Source organism: Suricata suricatta, chromosome 8 (assembly GCF_006229205.1).
Source record: "Suricata suricatta isolate VVHF042 chromosome 8, meerkat_22Aug2017_6uvM2_HiC, whole genome shotgun sequence".
In the NCBI taxonomy this organism is placed as follows: Eukaryota; Metazoa; Chordata; class Mammalia; order Carnivora; family Herpestidae; genus Suricata; species Suricata suricatta.
In genome coordinates, this window is record NC_043707.1 from 139461455 (window position 1) to 139477241 (window position 15787).

The window sequence follows — 15787 nt, forward strand, 5'->3', positions numbered from 1 at the left end:
GCGGGGGGAGAGCGGCGAGGGCGAGGAGGAGGAGGAGGTGGGCGACGCCGGCCGGCTGCTGCTCCGGGTCCTGCACGTGTCCGAGAGCCCCGCGCCGCTGACCGTGCGGGTCAGCCCCTCGGTCAAGGACGTCCGGCCGTTCATTGTGGGGGCCGTCGTGAGAGGCATGGACCTGCAGGCCGGGAACGCGCTCAAACGGTTCCTCACCTCCCAGGTGGGTGCGTGTGGCCCCCAGGTCAGGGGCGAGGCGGGGCGTGGGGCCAGTGACCTGGGGTCACGCTGCCCGCTGCGTTTTCCCCACCCGGGAAGCAGGTGTGCGGCGGGGCCTGGCTCCGGGCCCGGGAGGCCGCCTGCCCTTTGGCTCGTGCACAGAGGGCCTTCCAGGCCTGCCTGGTTTCTGACACGGGCTGCGTTGTGATTCCTGGGGGGCCGGTGTTCCCGAGGGGGTCCGGGGTCTCTGACGGGTCCCACCGTTAGTCTCACCGACGACGGCACTGAGATCCTCAGCCTATTCTCCCGTGAGCTGGTTAGTTTTTGTTCCGGCTTTAGAGAGACGAACTTCCTGATTTTTCTCGGCAGTCTGCCAGCTTTTAAAATAAAATCCACGTCTTTGAAGTTTGCAGCCCCCAGGGTGGCCCGTGGGGACAGAGGCAGCTTCCGGAAGCTCGTGTGTGGGGAGGAGGCTCGGGGCCGGGAGTTTACAACCCCGAGATCAGTGTTTGGGAAGGCGGCCATGTGCCGGGGACGTTTCCTTCCTAAGTCAGACCTCCGAGCCCTCAGCGGTAAACGCTAGTGCCAGGGCTCTCCGAGCCTCAGGCACTGTGCCCTGGAGCGGGGGAAAGGGGACCTTCTGCCGGTGGGGAGGGGACGCCAGGGCGTGGGGGCTGCGCTGAGCTCTGGGCGCCGCGGACCGTGTGTTGCAGACGAGGCTGCACGAGGAGCTCTGCGAGAAGAGGACGGCGGCCACCATCGCCACCCACGACCTCCGAGCCGTCCGCGGGCCCCTGCTCTACGGCACCCGCCTGCCGCAGGACCTCAAGGTGACGCCGCCGTTCCCTCCCCAGGCCCCTGACTCGTGCGCGGGCGACGCCATGCGGCGTCCTAGGCTGCTCCTGGCCCTGAACGTGAACTCTCAGGGTCGTCACCGGAAAGTGGTTTCCTTCGTTTGCTCACTTTGAAGCCAAACTGTGGCTTCTGGCCCCACTGTGAAACCCGCTGTTTGGAGTTGAGCCGCGTGAGCCTGGACCGGGTCTGCCCCCTCCCTCCGCCTGCCAGGGGCCCGGGCCTGGGAGATGCCGTCGCGAGCGGGTGGGCTGGCCGGCGCTCACCCGTGCCGGAGAGGGGCCCCCGGGCCACAAGGCTGCCGGAGGGAGAGCAGGAGGGGACGTGGACGCGGACGGCTCGGTGAGGAGCTCATGGAGCCGCATCCACCCCACAGATCGTCCCCTTGGGGCGCAGAGAGGTCAAGGCCAAGGACCTGGTGCGGCAGCTCCAGCTGGAGGCCGAGGAGCACAGGAAGCAGAAGAAGAGGCAGAACGTCTCCGGCCTGCACAGGTCAGCGGGCCTCCCCTGGGGCGCTGACCCACCCCGCCCCCCGGGGGGCCCGCAGCTCACTCCCTGACTGCCGGAGCTCTCCCCCTCCTCAGCGGACATTGAGAGAGCCTCCGGACTTCATTCCCCGAGCTGTTCGGGACTCCTGCTGGGGTGGGAGGCGTCCCTGGGGCGGACAGCTGGGTCCACGGGGACACAGGAGGGCAGTGCGGTCGCCCCCCAGCGACAGGAAGGCGCGCAGTCTGCCGGCCACTGTCCCGAGTGGGCACAGGCTGTAGAACGTCCTCCAGCGCCTGGGACACGTCCCCCGAGGCATCAGCTCTGTCTAAAGGACTTGGATTTGTCCCGTTCGCCTTGAGGCACATTTCCTCGCCGTGTCTCTTCCCCCTCAGGTACCTTCACTTACTGGACGGAAAAGAAAGTTACCCCTGCCTTGTGGACGCGGACGGTGACGTGATCTCCTTCCCGCCCATAACCAACAGCGAGAAGACGAAGGTAGGGCTGCGTGTGGGCCTGACGTCTGCCACGCGGGGCCGGGGCGTCCCGCGTCAGCGACTGGTTCTCCGAAATCCTCGTCCTCTCCTTTTAAGGTAAAGAAGACAACCTCAGACCTGTTTCTGGAAGTGACCAGCGCCGCGAGCCTGCAGATCTGTAAAGACGTCATGGACGCCCTCGTGCTGGTGAGTCCGCCTCGGCCCCTCGCCCGTCGGCCCTCTGGCCACGAGGCTCGGGCGGCGCGCGTCCCCGTCTTCCCGCTCCTCTGAAAACAGTATTTTTCATTTGCAGAAAATGGCAGAAATCCAGAAACAGACTGTGGAGAGTCAAGAGGACGGGTCCCTCTCGGACACCGAAGCCGACGCGCTCTCTGGACAGCTTCCGGACTCCGGCGCGGACGCAGGCGCGGAGAAGGCCGGGCCCGCCTCCCTGGTGGTGGAGCAGGTCCGGGTGCTGGACGAGGACGGGCCCCTGCGGGTGGTGTACCCCTCCAAGACGGACCTGGGCCTCGCCGGCCCCCACGTGACCGTGGTCCGCTGAGCCCGGCCCGCGGCGGCCGGGTGCGTGGTGCCGTCACCTCGGTGGTTTTTAAGGTGCACGTCCCTTGCTCACTTTTCCAGAAGGTTCTGGCACAGAGGCTGCTGCGTTGTCATGTGCTTGGGTGGCTCTGCCTTTCTGGCACCAGACTGATTATGCCAACGCTTGTCAGCAGCGACTCGCGTACGGGAGCCGCTGGTTCCGGTGGGGGTTCGAGATCATGCAGACACAGCAACTAACTGTATTCTGGGGAGGAAAGACCTCGGCGGGTTTAGCTACTCAGCTCTACCTGGGGAGCTGTCGGGCGTTCTCGGAGCCGCACCCTCATTTTTCTACGATGCAGCAGCTTTTAGAATCGCGCCGCACCAGTCGTGCAGCTGAGAGACCGCGGTGACCCCCCGTCCCCAGCTGGCCACACACCATTCTCTTTTTATGGGAAAAATATTTTTATGTGACCTTAGACTTAGCAAAGGCATTTTTCTTAATACTGCGATGCGCCAGGCGTGGGCCGCAGGGCACCGCGAGGGGCCCCGGCGGGGCAGGATCAGGCTCCACTTACCTGCACGCGCCGCGGGGGAGGGCAGGCGTCGGGGCACGCGCGGGGCTCCGGCGCAGAGTGGGTTTCTTGGGCGGGCGGGGCCGCTGTGCCGGCAGCAGGCTCAAGGCCAAACGAGGGTGAAGCGTTCCGAGTTTTAAGTATTTACGGTCTCGAATGTCTGGGGGCATAGACCGTGTGTGAGTGAGCACGCACACGCACCCTCCCCGCCCCCTGTAGGCCCTGTGTGAGCGCACACACACCCTTCCCGCCCCCACCCCCCGGGCACCAGCTGGCCACAGGGAGGTGGGGTTTCCTAGCCTCTGCCTGGATTAGGAGAAACTGAGTCCCTGGCTTTTTGTCACTTCCTGGCTCCATCTGTGTCACGTTCTGTGACTTGCACAGGACACGCTGTGTGCTCTGCTGGTTCGGGCGGCGTGAGCCGGAGGCCCGCTGAGCCCAGGCCTGAGCCTGCACGTGGAGGGCGCACTTACTGAGCCACAGGGTTCTCTGAGCTCAGCCAGCCTGCCGTGTAGGGCAGCCGCCCTGAGACCCGGCCCGGCTCTGGTCACCTCCAGGTCTTCCCTTTGGTCCCTGGAGGGGGCGGCTGTCCGGCTGGGCGGAAGGAGGCCACCAGGAGGGGGCTCTGCCTGGCCTCGAGAGCCCCAGACCTGCCACACGTCCACGTCGGTGGCTCCGGGGTGTCCTCTCGTGAGCCTCGGGCCATGGGGGCAGTGACTGCTGACGCTGTGGCCAGCGTGGGGTCTGCGGCCGGGCCACGGCCAGGCGGCCCTCTTGGTTCCTGGGACTGTTCCAGGAACAGGTTCTGTCTGATCTGTGGCTTCACTGACGCGGACAGAGCTGCCCGCCCCGCCGCCCGTGACACGCTCGGCCAGTGCGAGATGTGTGCGCCTCGCCGCGGGGAACCTGGTGTCCTTCCTGCCCCCCTCCCGCTCAGAATCCCGACACTTCCTTGCCAGCCCAGCCCTCTAATAAACGTTTAATACAAACATCTCCACTCCTCCCCAGTGAATCCTTTCCTGTCGCTGTCTTCAGGAGGCGTCTGTGGGGAAACCGAGGACCTGAGCCCACCCCCACCCCCCAGGGGCAATGAACCGCTGCCTCTGGCCAGGGCCTGGGGCCACAGCTGGTGGGGGTCCTGCATGCCAGAGGGGGGGCTGCCGGGGGAGCCCAGGGAAGGGGGCCTGTGCGCCCCACTCTCACCTGGAGGCTTGCCAGCCTTAGGGCACACACCGCACGAAGGCCACCACAGACGGCCCACATCTGCCCCCCCCCCATGGGGACCCCCAGCCCCAGGAGGAGGTGGTTGTGTGGACCCATGGGGCGCGCTGGGCAGCGCTGGGTCAGCTGCAGAGGCGCCTCTGCCCTCCCCTGGCTCCCAGCAGCACCCACCTGCCTGGACAGACCTACCCCTCCATGAGGCTCTGGCCTCATTCCTGCCCACCAGCTGCTCAGGGAGGACCCCAGAGCCGGCATGGCATTTTGGAAGTTGGGGGGTTCAGAATGGCCCCAAAGGGAGCAGCCATGGGCTTCCTCTCGTCCAGCACCCCAGCCTGGCTCTTGGCAGCGTCTACACCCAGCCTTGGGGAGGCCCAGCCCCTGCACCTAAGGTGCCAGCTGCCAACCTCCTGGAGCCCACGGGGGCCATGCAGCCCAGCTGTGCCCACCAGGGCACCTGCTGCAGCCAGGGCACTAGAGGGCTGGACAGATGTGGGCCGGCGTGCACCTCTCCCTCCGGGAGTGTGGAAGCCCAAACAGGGCTGGGAGGTGGGGTCTTTCTGGAGACAGGTGAGGCCCAGAGGCTAGAGCCTGCTGGACCCTTACCAGCTTCCCTTGCCCCCACCCCACAGCAGGACGCTACTGAGGCATCACTGCTTGGAGACCCCAACCCGGGACAGGCCCCCCAGGCGCTCCCCTCTAATGGTGGACAGAGCCAGGGATCACCTGGAGGGTGCAGCCCCACCCAGCAGGAGGGGGCGGGGTCCTCTGCCCTTCCCTGCCACGTGGCCTCAGATCCCAGGCCTCACCAGGGACGATGGGGTCTGTCTTCTCCAGCCCTTGGTCCTTGGGGAAGAAACACTCTCCTGGCAGGGTCTGCGGGGCCAGAGCCGTGAGTTTGCAGCAAGTAGGTGGGGGTGAGCACAGGCCAGGGGGCACCGGCCAGGACGAGCTGGGCAGACAGGCAAAGACTGAGCCTCGAGGCCGCGTCCACAGTCAGGCAGGCAAGGACAGGTCCTGCCAGCCGCCAGCCCTCAGGCCAACCGGCAGGGCTCCCTTCCCGCAGGAAGACACAGCCGGGCACACAACATTCCAAGGCCCAGAGCCAGGTGGAAGGGAGGATGGGCCTTCCCACAAGCCTCCCACTGTGTCTGCTGCCTCCCGCTGGCCTCCTCACTGGGACAGGCGCCTGGGCCCATGGGAGAGGCCCTCACACTTGCTTCAGTCAACAGACTTTTAATGTGGGTACACAGGCTCTGCTCCTGCCCTCCCTGGGCACGGCCTTCCCAAGGTCGCTGTGCCCTGAGCCACCGTGCCCACCTCGCCGCAGGGAAGGTCGGTGGTGGGTCCCATTCCCCACCCTGCCCGGGACCGACTTCCAGGATGGGGTCTCAGCAGAGCCATGTTTGCAGGAGTCAAGAGGGGGGGGGGCAGGGTCCCAGCCAGGCGTCCCCAGTCCTGCACAGTGCCCGCTCAGGGAGGACCCAGAGGCTGTGTCCTGTAGCTCCAGCTCAAGCTGGGCCAAGTCTCTCGAGGCATGTGTACATATGTCATCATGGGCCTGTGTCCCTGTCCCCCTGCATGCTCCTGTGGTGGCCAGTGACCACTGTGCCCCCTGGGCTCTGTGGCTGGGGGTGAGTCTATGCACACAGAAGACACTCCGGAGTACGAGGATCGGTGTATGAGCGGGTCTGTGCACCCGGAGGAGGTCTGGTGTGCGGGGCTGTCCGCCCGGCCGTGTCATTTGCACTTGTGCACGTAGTAGCCGGTGACGTAGCCCAGGATGAAGACAGCCCAGAAGAGGGCCACTCCGCCCAGCACCTTCATGGTGATGCCCAGCTTGCCTGAGCACAGCTTCCGGGAGATCCTGGAGAGAGAGCCGCCAGCACTGAGCCCAACTGGACCGGGGGCCGGGGGTGGGGGCCCAGAGGGAGCGGGGCGCCTGGCCCTCTGCTGACAGGGGGCGGGGGCAGGAGGGAGGTGAGCGAGGGGGCAGGGCCCAGGTGGGCGGGCTGGCGGGCGGGGGAGGGGACAAGGCGGTGGGGGGCCGAGCTGCAGGTGAGCCCCTCCCCCTCTCACCTCCCCCAGCTCGAGGCCTCCTCCTCCATGGGGGCCGCGGCGGCCACGTGCACCTCGTCGCGGCCACTGTCATCCCACCTGCAGTAGTGGACGCCGCTCGGCTGGCTCTGCATCGCTGCAGGGGCTGCGACCGGGCTGCGACCGGAGGGGCAGGGGGTGGGCTCCGGCACGCACAGGCGGGGAGACCGAGGCTGACGTCGGGGGCCCCCCCCGCGTCCCTGTGAAGCAGGGACCTGGTGAGGGTAGTGGCCAGGGCTCCGGCTGGGGCTGGGGGTGGGGAGGCATCGGCGGGTGGGCTCCCGTACTGGAACCCTCTCACCTGGCTCAGCCGGTGCCCTGCCGCCAAGTGGCCAAGCCACTGGCCCAGGGTCACATGGGAGGCGGCAAAGTGGGAATCCAATCCTGGGAGGCGGCCAAACCCTCCCCTCAGGAATGCGGGTGGCTGCCTCCACCCACCCAGTCCGGGGCAGGACACCACCCCCGCCCCAGGCAGCTGCTGGGCCCTGGAGACTGGACCCCGAGGGTCCTTGGCCTGATAAGGGCTGCTTCCCTCCCCATTCCTGCCAGATAAGGCCGGGAGCGTCCTGGAGGCGTCCCGGATGCCGGGAAGGAGAGGGAAAGGGCCGTGGCTGGTACAGCCTGTCCGCCGGCCCACAGCTGCGTCCCTGTCCTGGGGCGGTGCAGTTGCGGGCCCTCCCCCGACACCGCCTGGGGGAGAAGCTGGGGCCGGGGGTGGGGCTCCCGGGCCTGCTGGGAATCCAGGAGAGGCAGGGGCCTCTCCTCTAGGGACTCCCTCCCACGGAATCTTGGGAAGGGTCTTACAGGCACCTCGGGCCACTAAACAGCAAGAGGCCAACCCCAGAAACTCTTGAAACCCAGCAGTCCTTAAACTCCTGACGGGCCTCCGCTCTACCCCAGCCCCAGGCCAGTGGGAGGCAGGAAGGGAGCTGGTCTCAGACCCACAAGGCCGGCCTCTCAGGTGGGGGCCCCCAAGGAGCAGCAGCCACTCAGGTCAGGCCCAAGGGAGGCCAAGTGTCCGCTGAGCGTGGGCTCTGCTTTCCCAGGTGTGTCTGGGAAAGGGGCTGCTGGGCCGACTGTTAGCAGCCTACCTACCGTCCCCTCTGGGCAGAAACCCCATCCTGTCCCCTTCAGCAAGGTGCCACCCTAAATGACAGTGGGACTAAGTCAAGCTGAATACCCTGGCCTGGGTGTAGCAGGAGTTGGAGGATTTTGCTCTCAGAAAAGGAAGAGCAGCCGGTTTCTTCCTGCCCTGCAGCGATGGCTGGAGCGGCAGCAGCCATCTTGCGACCAGATACCCGTGTGGCCCCAGCCCTGATGGTGCGGCCTCCAAATCCACACCAATTACCCACCTGCGGGCTTCTTTGTGTAAGAAGAGCCAACGCACACCTGTTCAAGCCTGTGACAATGAGGTCCGGTCATGTGTCCCCAGAAACATTCCCAATTGATGGAGCTGGTGGCTCTCCAGCCACCCTGGTTGGGCAAGCCACTAGCAACTGGTGAAATGCTGAGAGGGGCTCCTAAGGGCATCACTCTCCAGCCCCCCACCGGAGGGTCACACCCTGTAGCCTTGGCTGTGCTGCCTAGAGACACCAGCCAAGCTGGGGGCCCTGGCAGGTACCACCTCATAATCCCTTCGCTCCCAAAGCACCTCCGAGGAGCCCACAACTTACAAAGCGGCAGCCCCGGCGTGGAAGCCCAGACTCAGACCCCAGGAAGGTGGTCAGGTGGTCAGAGATCTCGCCCCTCCCAGGCTACAGGTCAAGGTCCAAGGGGCGGCCGATGCCTCCAACCTGAAAAACAAAACGAAAAACGCAGAAAATAAAGAGAAAGTGTAGAGGATCGGCTCTGCGAGGAGCCGGGGAGAAAAAGGAGCCCTGGGGTGTCCCCGAGCGGCCAGCAGGACCCTGCCGGCCCTTTCCGGCACGCGGCCGCCCCTCCACGGGTTGGGCCGGGATTGGGGGGCGTCGCTTGGCTGGAACAGACCCTCTCCCGCCGCGTACCCCGCAGTTCCGCTCTCCCGGGCGGCCGCTCACAGACCAGGGGGGCCGCGGCCAGACCTGCACGAGGTTGCGACCCGACGCGTCTCCCGCAGGACCCTCAGCACTCAGCCCTCCGCGCTGCGCAGACTTGTCTGGGCCGGGAGGGGCGCGGCCAGGGGCGGAGCGGGGAGGGGTTGGGGCGGGGCCATGGGCGGAGCGAACTCGGAAGCGGTCCCAGGCCGCTGATGCTCCCGGGGGCACTGACGGAGGGCGTGCGTGCACGCTGCCGGGAGAGAGGGCCGCTCGGGAGAGGGGCCTTCAGGGGAGAGAGGGTCGCAGGGGAGAAGGCGTACCAGGGGAGAGAGGGCCGCAGGGAAGAGGGGCCCCGCAGAGAGGGGCCCGCGGGAAAGAGGGGCCGTAGAGGGGAGGCGCTGCGGGGGCAGGGGACCTCGGGGAAGAGAGGCCGTAAGGGGGAGGCCATAGCAGGGTGAGGGGGCCGGAGGGGCGAGGGCGTCACAGCGAAGTGGGGCCGCATGAGAGAGGGGCCTGCAGGGGAGAGGGGGCCAAAGCAGGGAGGGCGTAGTAGGGGTGAGGGGGACGCAGGAGACAGAGGGGCGAGGGGACCGCAAGGGCGAGGGCTGACTGGGGAGAGAGGACCCTGGGACAAGAGGCCTCTCTGGGGTCCCAGGCGTGAGAACCGCGGGTCCTCCAGCAAGACTTCGCAGGGCCTGGGCCCCGGGGGCTCCTGACGCGCCTGGGTCTGATCAGAGAGTTGAGGCGGCCTGCAGGGGCCCCTGGGGCCTTAGGAGCTCCCAGCCACCACTCTCTAGTTCATGCCCTGGGCCCCCGGCAGTCAGCCTGCTGCGCACAGGTGTGGGCGGAGAGCAAAGAGAAGTGTGCCCAAAGTTTGTGTGTGCAGGATGCAGAAGTGCCCCGCCGGCCCCCAGGAGCTGTCATTCCCGCAGCCATGATGGGAAGGACCAGCAGTAGGAAAACCACCTCCACCTTCTTCCAAAGGCGTCACCCAAAGCCCCCATGGCAGAGGCGGCCCCGGTTGGGCCCAACCGAAGGAGTGGATGGGCACCCAGTCTCCAGCCTCCTAAGCCAGGGGCCTCTGGAGGGACCCTTGCTCCACGTAGGGGTCTCTCCAGGAAGGAGCCAGGGATGCAGATGGGGGCTGTGGATGGAGCCGGAACCCCCACGGGTCCCGGGGGGAAGGAAAAGCTGAGCCTGTGGCCAAGGACAGGGTTTAATTCTAAAGCAAAAAGACGGGGCCCCACAGGGGTGGCCCGGCGAGCTGGGTCCCAGTGTCTCGGGGGGCCGCGGTGGGTCTACTTGGGGGTTGTCTTCTTGGTCTTGCTCAGGGAGGACGAGGCTTCCAGCTGGTTCAGGGGAGGCATTCGGACACCCTTCTGTTTCAGCTGATTGTAGTAATCTACTCGCTCAGAGATGAGCCTCTGGAACGGAGCACAGGCCGAGGCTGTGGGGGCGCCACCGTCCCCCCACCGCCCCTGCACGGAGCTCTCAGCACGTGGGGGCCGGGGGGGGGGGGGAGCTGTGGTCTCGCAGCATTTGTGAACTTCTGCGCTGCAGACACTCCCACCGCCGCTGACCGGCCGGAGATGGAGCCACAGAACCCGCAGTGGTGACGAGAGGCCCCGCCCAGCCCCCGTCACTCCCCAGAAACAGCACTAAATCCACTGTGTCCTCTGAGACGCTCCAGCAGCCCTGACCAAGAGGCCGCAGAGGCCATGGAGCCTGTCCCCTGAGTCCCTTCTGTCCTATGCCCCCTCCCTCACCTGTCCTGCTTTGCCATCACTATTTTGTGTCCGGCACCCGCAGAGGACTCCTCCCTGACGGCCGGGTGGTGTGAGGGTCCCTCCCTCTCTCTTCCCTCCGGCTCCCTCACCCCAAGCTACGGTAGCCAGGTGGCAGAGACCTCCCCCTGGGTCCTCACTCAGGGCCCCCTCCCCTGAGGCCTTTGTCACCTTGTAGGGTCACCACCGACCGGGGCCCACCCCGTGGCGCAGAGAAAATGAACCAGGTGTCCGGGGAACCTGGGCGCTGGAAGGTCGTAGGCACGGGTGGGAGGGGCCCTGACCCGGGGGGTTGCGGCGCGTGGACAGGAGCAGCCCCTGTGAGCAGCACACGGCCACACAGAGCCCGCGTCGGCCAGGGCTCCGGTCCCCAGGAGGCAGACGTGTTCCCTCCCGCGTGCACAGGGCAGTTCCTTGGCTCAGTGACCTCAAGGGACCCTGCCACAGCTTCTCAGCCAAGGACCACAGAGGTGGTGACTCACCCCTGCTGACCCCAAAGCCTGCTCTGTGTCCCCTGCACCCCTGCCCCTGTGGGGCCTCGGCTTGGGCTCAGCAAAATGATGGCACCAGCCACGGCCAGGGAGGGGTCTGTGCCAGGGTCCCGGCTGAGGCCACGCCGAGGTGCTGAGAAGCATCCCCGAAGAGGCTGGAGGGGCAGCGCCTGGGCAGGGGTCCTGCTGCCGGGGAGTCCCCAGGACCCCAGCGGCTCGGCCTCCCTCCCCAGTGCACCTGGAGGGCTGGCTGCCGGGGGCCACCAAGGCCTGGAGCGGTGAGCCTCACCAGCTGTGCCATCGCCACCCTTTCGGGGCGTCCGGTACCCCTCCGCCTGAGCAGAGTAAGGATGATCCCGGGTGACCGTGAACAGTGACACAGGACAAGAATGGGGGTCCCTGGCACCCACGCAGGCTTCTCCCCTCGGCCTCCAGCTGCAGCCAGCTCCCGCCCGGAGACGTGGTCTCAGGGACCAGGAGGCAGCCCGGTGCCCAGTGTACCTGTAGGGCCTCCAGAATGTCGTTGTCCGAGATCTCGGCGGCGGAGGACTGGACCCCGGAGGCGCTGAAGGTGGCCTGGATGATCTTGTTTCTTAGTCCTTCAAGCTGTGAGCAAAGGTGGGGGGGGGGTCACACCCATCACTGGTGAAGCTTTTCAGAAGGCGGGTGTGACCTCACTCTCGCAGCCGCGGACCCCGCAGGGCTTGGAGGGGCCCAGCCGGGCGGCCCCGGAATTCCTGACCCAAGGCGGCCTGGCACCAAGCCTGTAAGACTGTCTACTGCTTTTTTTCTTTTTAATTGAAAAAGAAATGGTTTAAAAAGGGAGAAGAGTACCAGAGCTCGGAAGGACCCCTCACCCGGACACACCCCCTTCCCCAAGGGAAGACGTTCCCTCCTGACCCCAGGGCAGTCTCCGAGGCGCCCTGGCAGTGCCCTGGGCACCGTCAGGGCCCCGCTGTTAGCACTAGAGGGAGCACTGGGGGGGGCCCTCCCTGCTGCACCCCTGCCCACCCTCCTGCCCTGCAGTGGGAGGCACTGCTGCTTAGCTGGCCGCTAACAGGGCACTAACCAGGTGTTGATGAGGAGCCCGGGTGCAGGGCCCCAGCCCGTGCCCCACCAGCCCAGAGGCCCCGACGGAGCCAGAATGTCAGATGAGAGCCAGCCCGACGGGACCGCGTTGTCTGGAAAGGGCCACGGGCCAGTCCGCTTTGCCTCCAGGACAGAGGAGACGCTAGGAGCCCCTGGACCTCAAGTGGGGAGGGCGCCTCCATCTTTTCCAGTGTGGGTGAGCACTGGCGTGGGGGTCTCGCCCTCTGTACTGGAGGTGGCCCTCAGCTGGGGTGTCCCCCACAGTGCCCCGTGCCCTGGCTGTCCCAGGCGGCACTCGAGGGTCCTGGCGCCCCTCCTGCCACCCCCAGACCTGGGCTCACTGCGAGCCTCCAGGCTCTCCCAGACAGACTGGAGACCCCCACACTGGCGCCCACTAACGCGGCAGCTGGGGGTTCTGCCGGACGGGACACCACTTTATGAAAGATGGCAGGCAGGGTGGGGGCCTCCGTGATGCCATCAGAGCCGCCCAGCAGGAGGCTGGCTGTTAGGGCCCAGTAGGCAAAGAAACCCTCAAACAATATTTGGCCTCCTGGGCCGCACATGTGGCTTCTGTTCATCCTATGATTTTCTCATTGCTTTGCAAAGAGACATATACTTTTAGGCTTTGAATCAACTTGGGTCCGTCAGTGACCTTCCCTTACCTTATTTTCTGGCTCTTTTGTCTGCTGTTGGGAGGGAACATAATCCTCTGCCAAAAGATTTGCTATAAAAGGATGAGCATCTCACCCTTGAAAAACTGATGAAGGGCCTGAAGGAATGTAAATCTCCTTGTAGAATTCTTCAGGCTCATCTTATGCATAAAACCAGACTATTACTAGGGAATTCCTCTCTTGTAATGACTTGATTGTATTTGCTACTGTCCTGATAAGAATGACCTTTTCCGGAGCATGTCTTTACTTCAGGGACCTTGAACTATGTAACCATTAAAGAAATGATGTAATCACCCGTGGTATATAAGACCCTGGCCATCTTAATAAAGTGTGGTATTACCCCCATCCACCTTGTCTGTCTCATCTGTCTCGTCTCCTCTTGTCTTTCCTAGAGATACTGCGCCGACACCAACCCCTACTTGGGACCTTTCGACTGGGGCGCGTGGGCTGGTCCCCGGCAGCTGGCCCCCACAGGGAGGAGGGCACTCCTGGCTGCCACAGGCACTCTGGGTGGGAAAGAGGACCCTTCCCTTTATGGATTCTAAATCAAGTCGGCTCTTGCACTGATTTCCTTTTCCACTCGGGTCCCTCATGGCAGAGAGCACCTCAGCCCCCCTCCGTGCCTCTGCTCACGTCTCGTGTCGGGGCTCAGATATGGGGTTCCTGCTCCTCAATTCCCAGCACCGCCCCTACGCAGCCCTGGGGGCTCAGACTTGGCCTCCGTGCTGCCGCCTTCTCGTGCACAGGGCGCTGGGAGTACCTGCTTCTAGCTTGTTCACAGGTGAGAAGACGAGCAAGCTGCTTAGGACCGCGTCGGACCCACGGCGGGCACCCGTGACTCACGAGTCGATGGTGGTGTTAGCATCGTACCCCGTGGCCGCAGGGCCCCCTGCCTGGCTGCCCAAACCCTGGTGCCCATTCACACGGCGGGCGAGGCTGCCCCCCACCTCGGGGCCAAGGTGTGCAAGCCCCTCACACCTTTGCTCTCTCCACCACCATTTCCGGAGAGCAAGTCTGCGCCGGGGGGCGGGGGGGGGCGCGGTGGCGGAGACGAGGGGGGATGAGCCTGAGCCCCTGCTCGCTCCCCGCAGTCGGGCCTACCCGGGACTGCGTGCTCTCCAGGGCCACGCGGGCCTGCAGCTCGGCCTCCTGCGCCAGCTCGCTCCTGTTCCCCATCTCCTCCTGCAGCAGCTTCTGCCTCTGCAGCCGGTCCTCCCTCTGGCTCGCCTGCTCCTGCAGCTGCCTGACCTTGGCTTCCAACTCCGAGACGGCGTGCTCCTGCTTGGCTAGCGTGCCCTGCAGCTCCTCCACTTGCTGCGGGGGGGGGGGGTCAGGAGGGAGGGGGGAGTAGGCCCTCCTGGCCCAGACGGGTGACCCGTGTCCCCCGCCCCATCGTTCTCCCTGAGATGGCCAATTGTCAGGAGTTCAAGGCAGATGTGGACCAGCAATGGCGCGGAGCCGGGGCGCTTGTGCTCCTGCCGCTGTGGGGGGGATGGGGGGGCATGCGCTGTGGCTCGTCTGCCCCGCGCTGGATCAGGACCGACAGCACGGACACGGACGGCGACCCGCTCGCCGCCCCCACACCTGGCGGAGGAGAAAGTTGTCCTTCTCAATGAGGCCCATCATCTCCTCATGTTTCTTGTCTTCCCTGAGGTTGGAGAACTGGAAGGCAGAAGGGGGGGTTGACTCAGGGGCCAGAGCTCGGACGTGACTCCCGTGTCCACCCTTCTCCCCGGGCCTCAGTGCCGGAAAGCCGTAGGGCCCCTGGCAAGGGCAGGGAGGGGAGGGGGAGCTGCAGACACGCGGGGAGTCGGGTCCTGAGCCCCTGCCCGACGCCCCCCAGCCTCGGAGAGTCGGGGTGCGGGCTCTTCCGCGCTGAGCCTTGTGTGGGCAGGGTCAGTGGAGACTGTTTCAGAAACTGAGTGGCAGACGGTCCCTGACCTTGTGCGGCCAGAAGCCTGCCCCTCGTCCCCCCGGGGTTCTGCAGAGGGGCTCCAGCTGGGGGGTGCCGGGCTCAGTGGGGGCGGAGACCCCAGGACCAGATGTGGGCTGTGGAGGCCGAATGTGGACACGCCAGCCGAGTTCCCCACTGGGCTCCTGGCCGCCGGTCCTTACACCCCAGGCAAGACACTCTCCCACGTGCCAGCTCGCGGGGCAAGCCAACCGCATTGAGCAAAGACCTAACAAGACGAACTTGGGCACTCGGCTGACGTGGCACCTGTGCCCTTGTGCGCGAAGCACAAAACGCCCGCCGTGCGGCCGCTCCGCTCGGCCCTGGCACGGGGGCAAAGCTCTCTCGTGAACGACAGAGACCAAGGCAGAGGGACTCAGGCGGCTCCGCGGGGTCGAACCGGCCACTGCGTCTTGAGGGAAAAGAAGATACAAGGGCAGCCGGGAACAGAGTGGATCTTGGTCAAGGTGACGGAGGCAGGAGGGAGGGGAGGCTGTGGAGGAAGTGCGAGAATGCAGAGAGCAGACAGGCCGGGGCAGCAAGAGGAGGAGGACCGGGGTCCAGGGACGCCCGGGGACGGACGCACAAGACACAAGAGGAGGAGACGAAAAACAAGATAAACAACATGAGCTTCCAGAACAGAAGGACCCGCATTCCTGGCGGGGGTCCCTGAGAGCCCGGCTCTGCCAAGTTCTGGGGCAGCTGGGATGCGGGCGGCAGCGGCGCCACCCAGCCGGGCCGGGGCGAGTGGGAGGCGGGAGGCGCTGACGGAAGGCGCTGCCCCGGCCGCGGGTCTGGGTCCGGCCACATTCCACTGCCCTGCACAAGCAGGCCGCTCGCTCGCAGAATACGGGTCCCCTCAGTGCACACCTGCCGACGGCGGCATGCGCTCCGCAGAAAACCGGGAGCAGCTCAGAAGAGAGAAGGGACCTTAGTCCTGATTCTGGAAACCCGTGTTTCAGCCCCAGGCGGGCGTATGCTGCCCACAGCGAGCCCCCACCCCCACCCCCCATGGTGGGCGACCGGGCACTGGCGGGAGGCGGACCCCCTGTGGAGGAACCCCAGGCAGGGGAGGAAGGAGGAGGCAATAGATAATGTGAGGAGGCAGAAAGTTCCAGAATGGGCTTTGGAAGCGCGCTATCTGGGGACGCGCTGCGCGATTCCTAAGAGTTGGGAGCAGTTGCCGTGGGGGAGGGGCACGCGAGCGGGAGGAGGGCGTTCTCAGCCGCTGGGGCCTCGAGCCCGTGGGCGGCCTTGATTCTTCGCGCCGTGTGTGCGAGTAACTTCGATAAAACACACCGCTCAGCTCGGGGCGGGCCGGACGGGCGGCCG

General features: G+C 65.8%; 3 protein-coding genes across 5 annotated transcripts in view; 1 reads left to right on the top strand and 2 right to left on the bottom strand.

Annotated features, from left to right (window-relative positions):
- LRRC47 (leucine rich repeat containing 47) overlaps positions 1 to 4132 on the top strand; it is a 6582-nt gene extending 2450 nt beyond the window's left edge. The window contains exons 2-7 of the mRNA XM_029945938.1: positions 5 to 214; positions 924 to 1040; positions 1439 to 1554; positions 1944 to 2046; positions 2142 to 2231; positions 2338 to 4132. Coding sequence (XP_029801798.1) covers positions 5 to 214; positions 924 to 1040; positions 1439 to 1554; positions 1944 to 2046; positions 2142 to 2231; positions 2338 to 2586 — 885 coding nt within the window. The 3' untranslated portion in view covers positions 2587 to 4132. The remainder of the gene's footprint in view (positions 1 to 4; positions 215 to 923; positions 1041 to 1438; positions 1555 to 1943; positions 2047 to 2141; positions 2232 to 2337) is intronic.
- A 1445-nt stretch (positions 4133 to 5577) lies between these two features.
- SMIM1 (small integral membrane protein 1 (Vel blood group)) lies at positions 5578 to 8607 on the bottom strand. Of its 3 annotated transcripts, none has more exons than XM_029948134.1 (4): positions 8458 to 8607; positions 8128 to 8247; positions 6437 to 6571; positions 5578 to 6224 (listed from the first exon to the last, which is right to left on the bottom strand). In XM_029948134.1, the coding sequence occupies exons 3-4, from the start codon at positions 6547 to 6549 to the stop codon at positions 6098 to 6100; spliced, it is 240 nt and encodes a 79-aa protein (XP_029803994.1). In that variant the 5' UTR covers positions 6550 to 6571; positions 8128 to 8247; positions 8458 to 8607; the 3' UTR covers positions 5578 to 6097. The 3 variants fall into 3 exon arrangements, with proteins under 3 accessions (XP_029803994.1, XP_029803992.1, XP_029803993.1); XM_029948132.1 differs by having other exon boundaries at positions 6437 to 6654; positions 8458 to 8606; XM_029948133.1 differs by having other exon boundaries at positions 6437 to 6654; positions 8515 to 8604.
- A 1060-nt stretch (positions 8608 to 9667) lies between these two features.
- CCDC27 (coiled-coil domain containing 27) overlaps positions 9668 to 15787 on the bottom strand; it is a 12774-nt gene continuing 6654 nt past the window's right edge. Inside the window, 4 exon segments of the mRNA XM_029948202.1 lie at positions 9668 to 9893; positions 11246 to 11350; positions 13606 to 13818; positions 14089 to 14166. Coding sequence (XP_029804062.1) covers positions 9768 to 9893; positions 11246 to 11350; positions 13606 to 13818; positions 14089 to 14166 — 522 coding nt within the window. The 3' untranslated portion in view covers positions 9668 to 9767.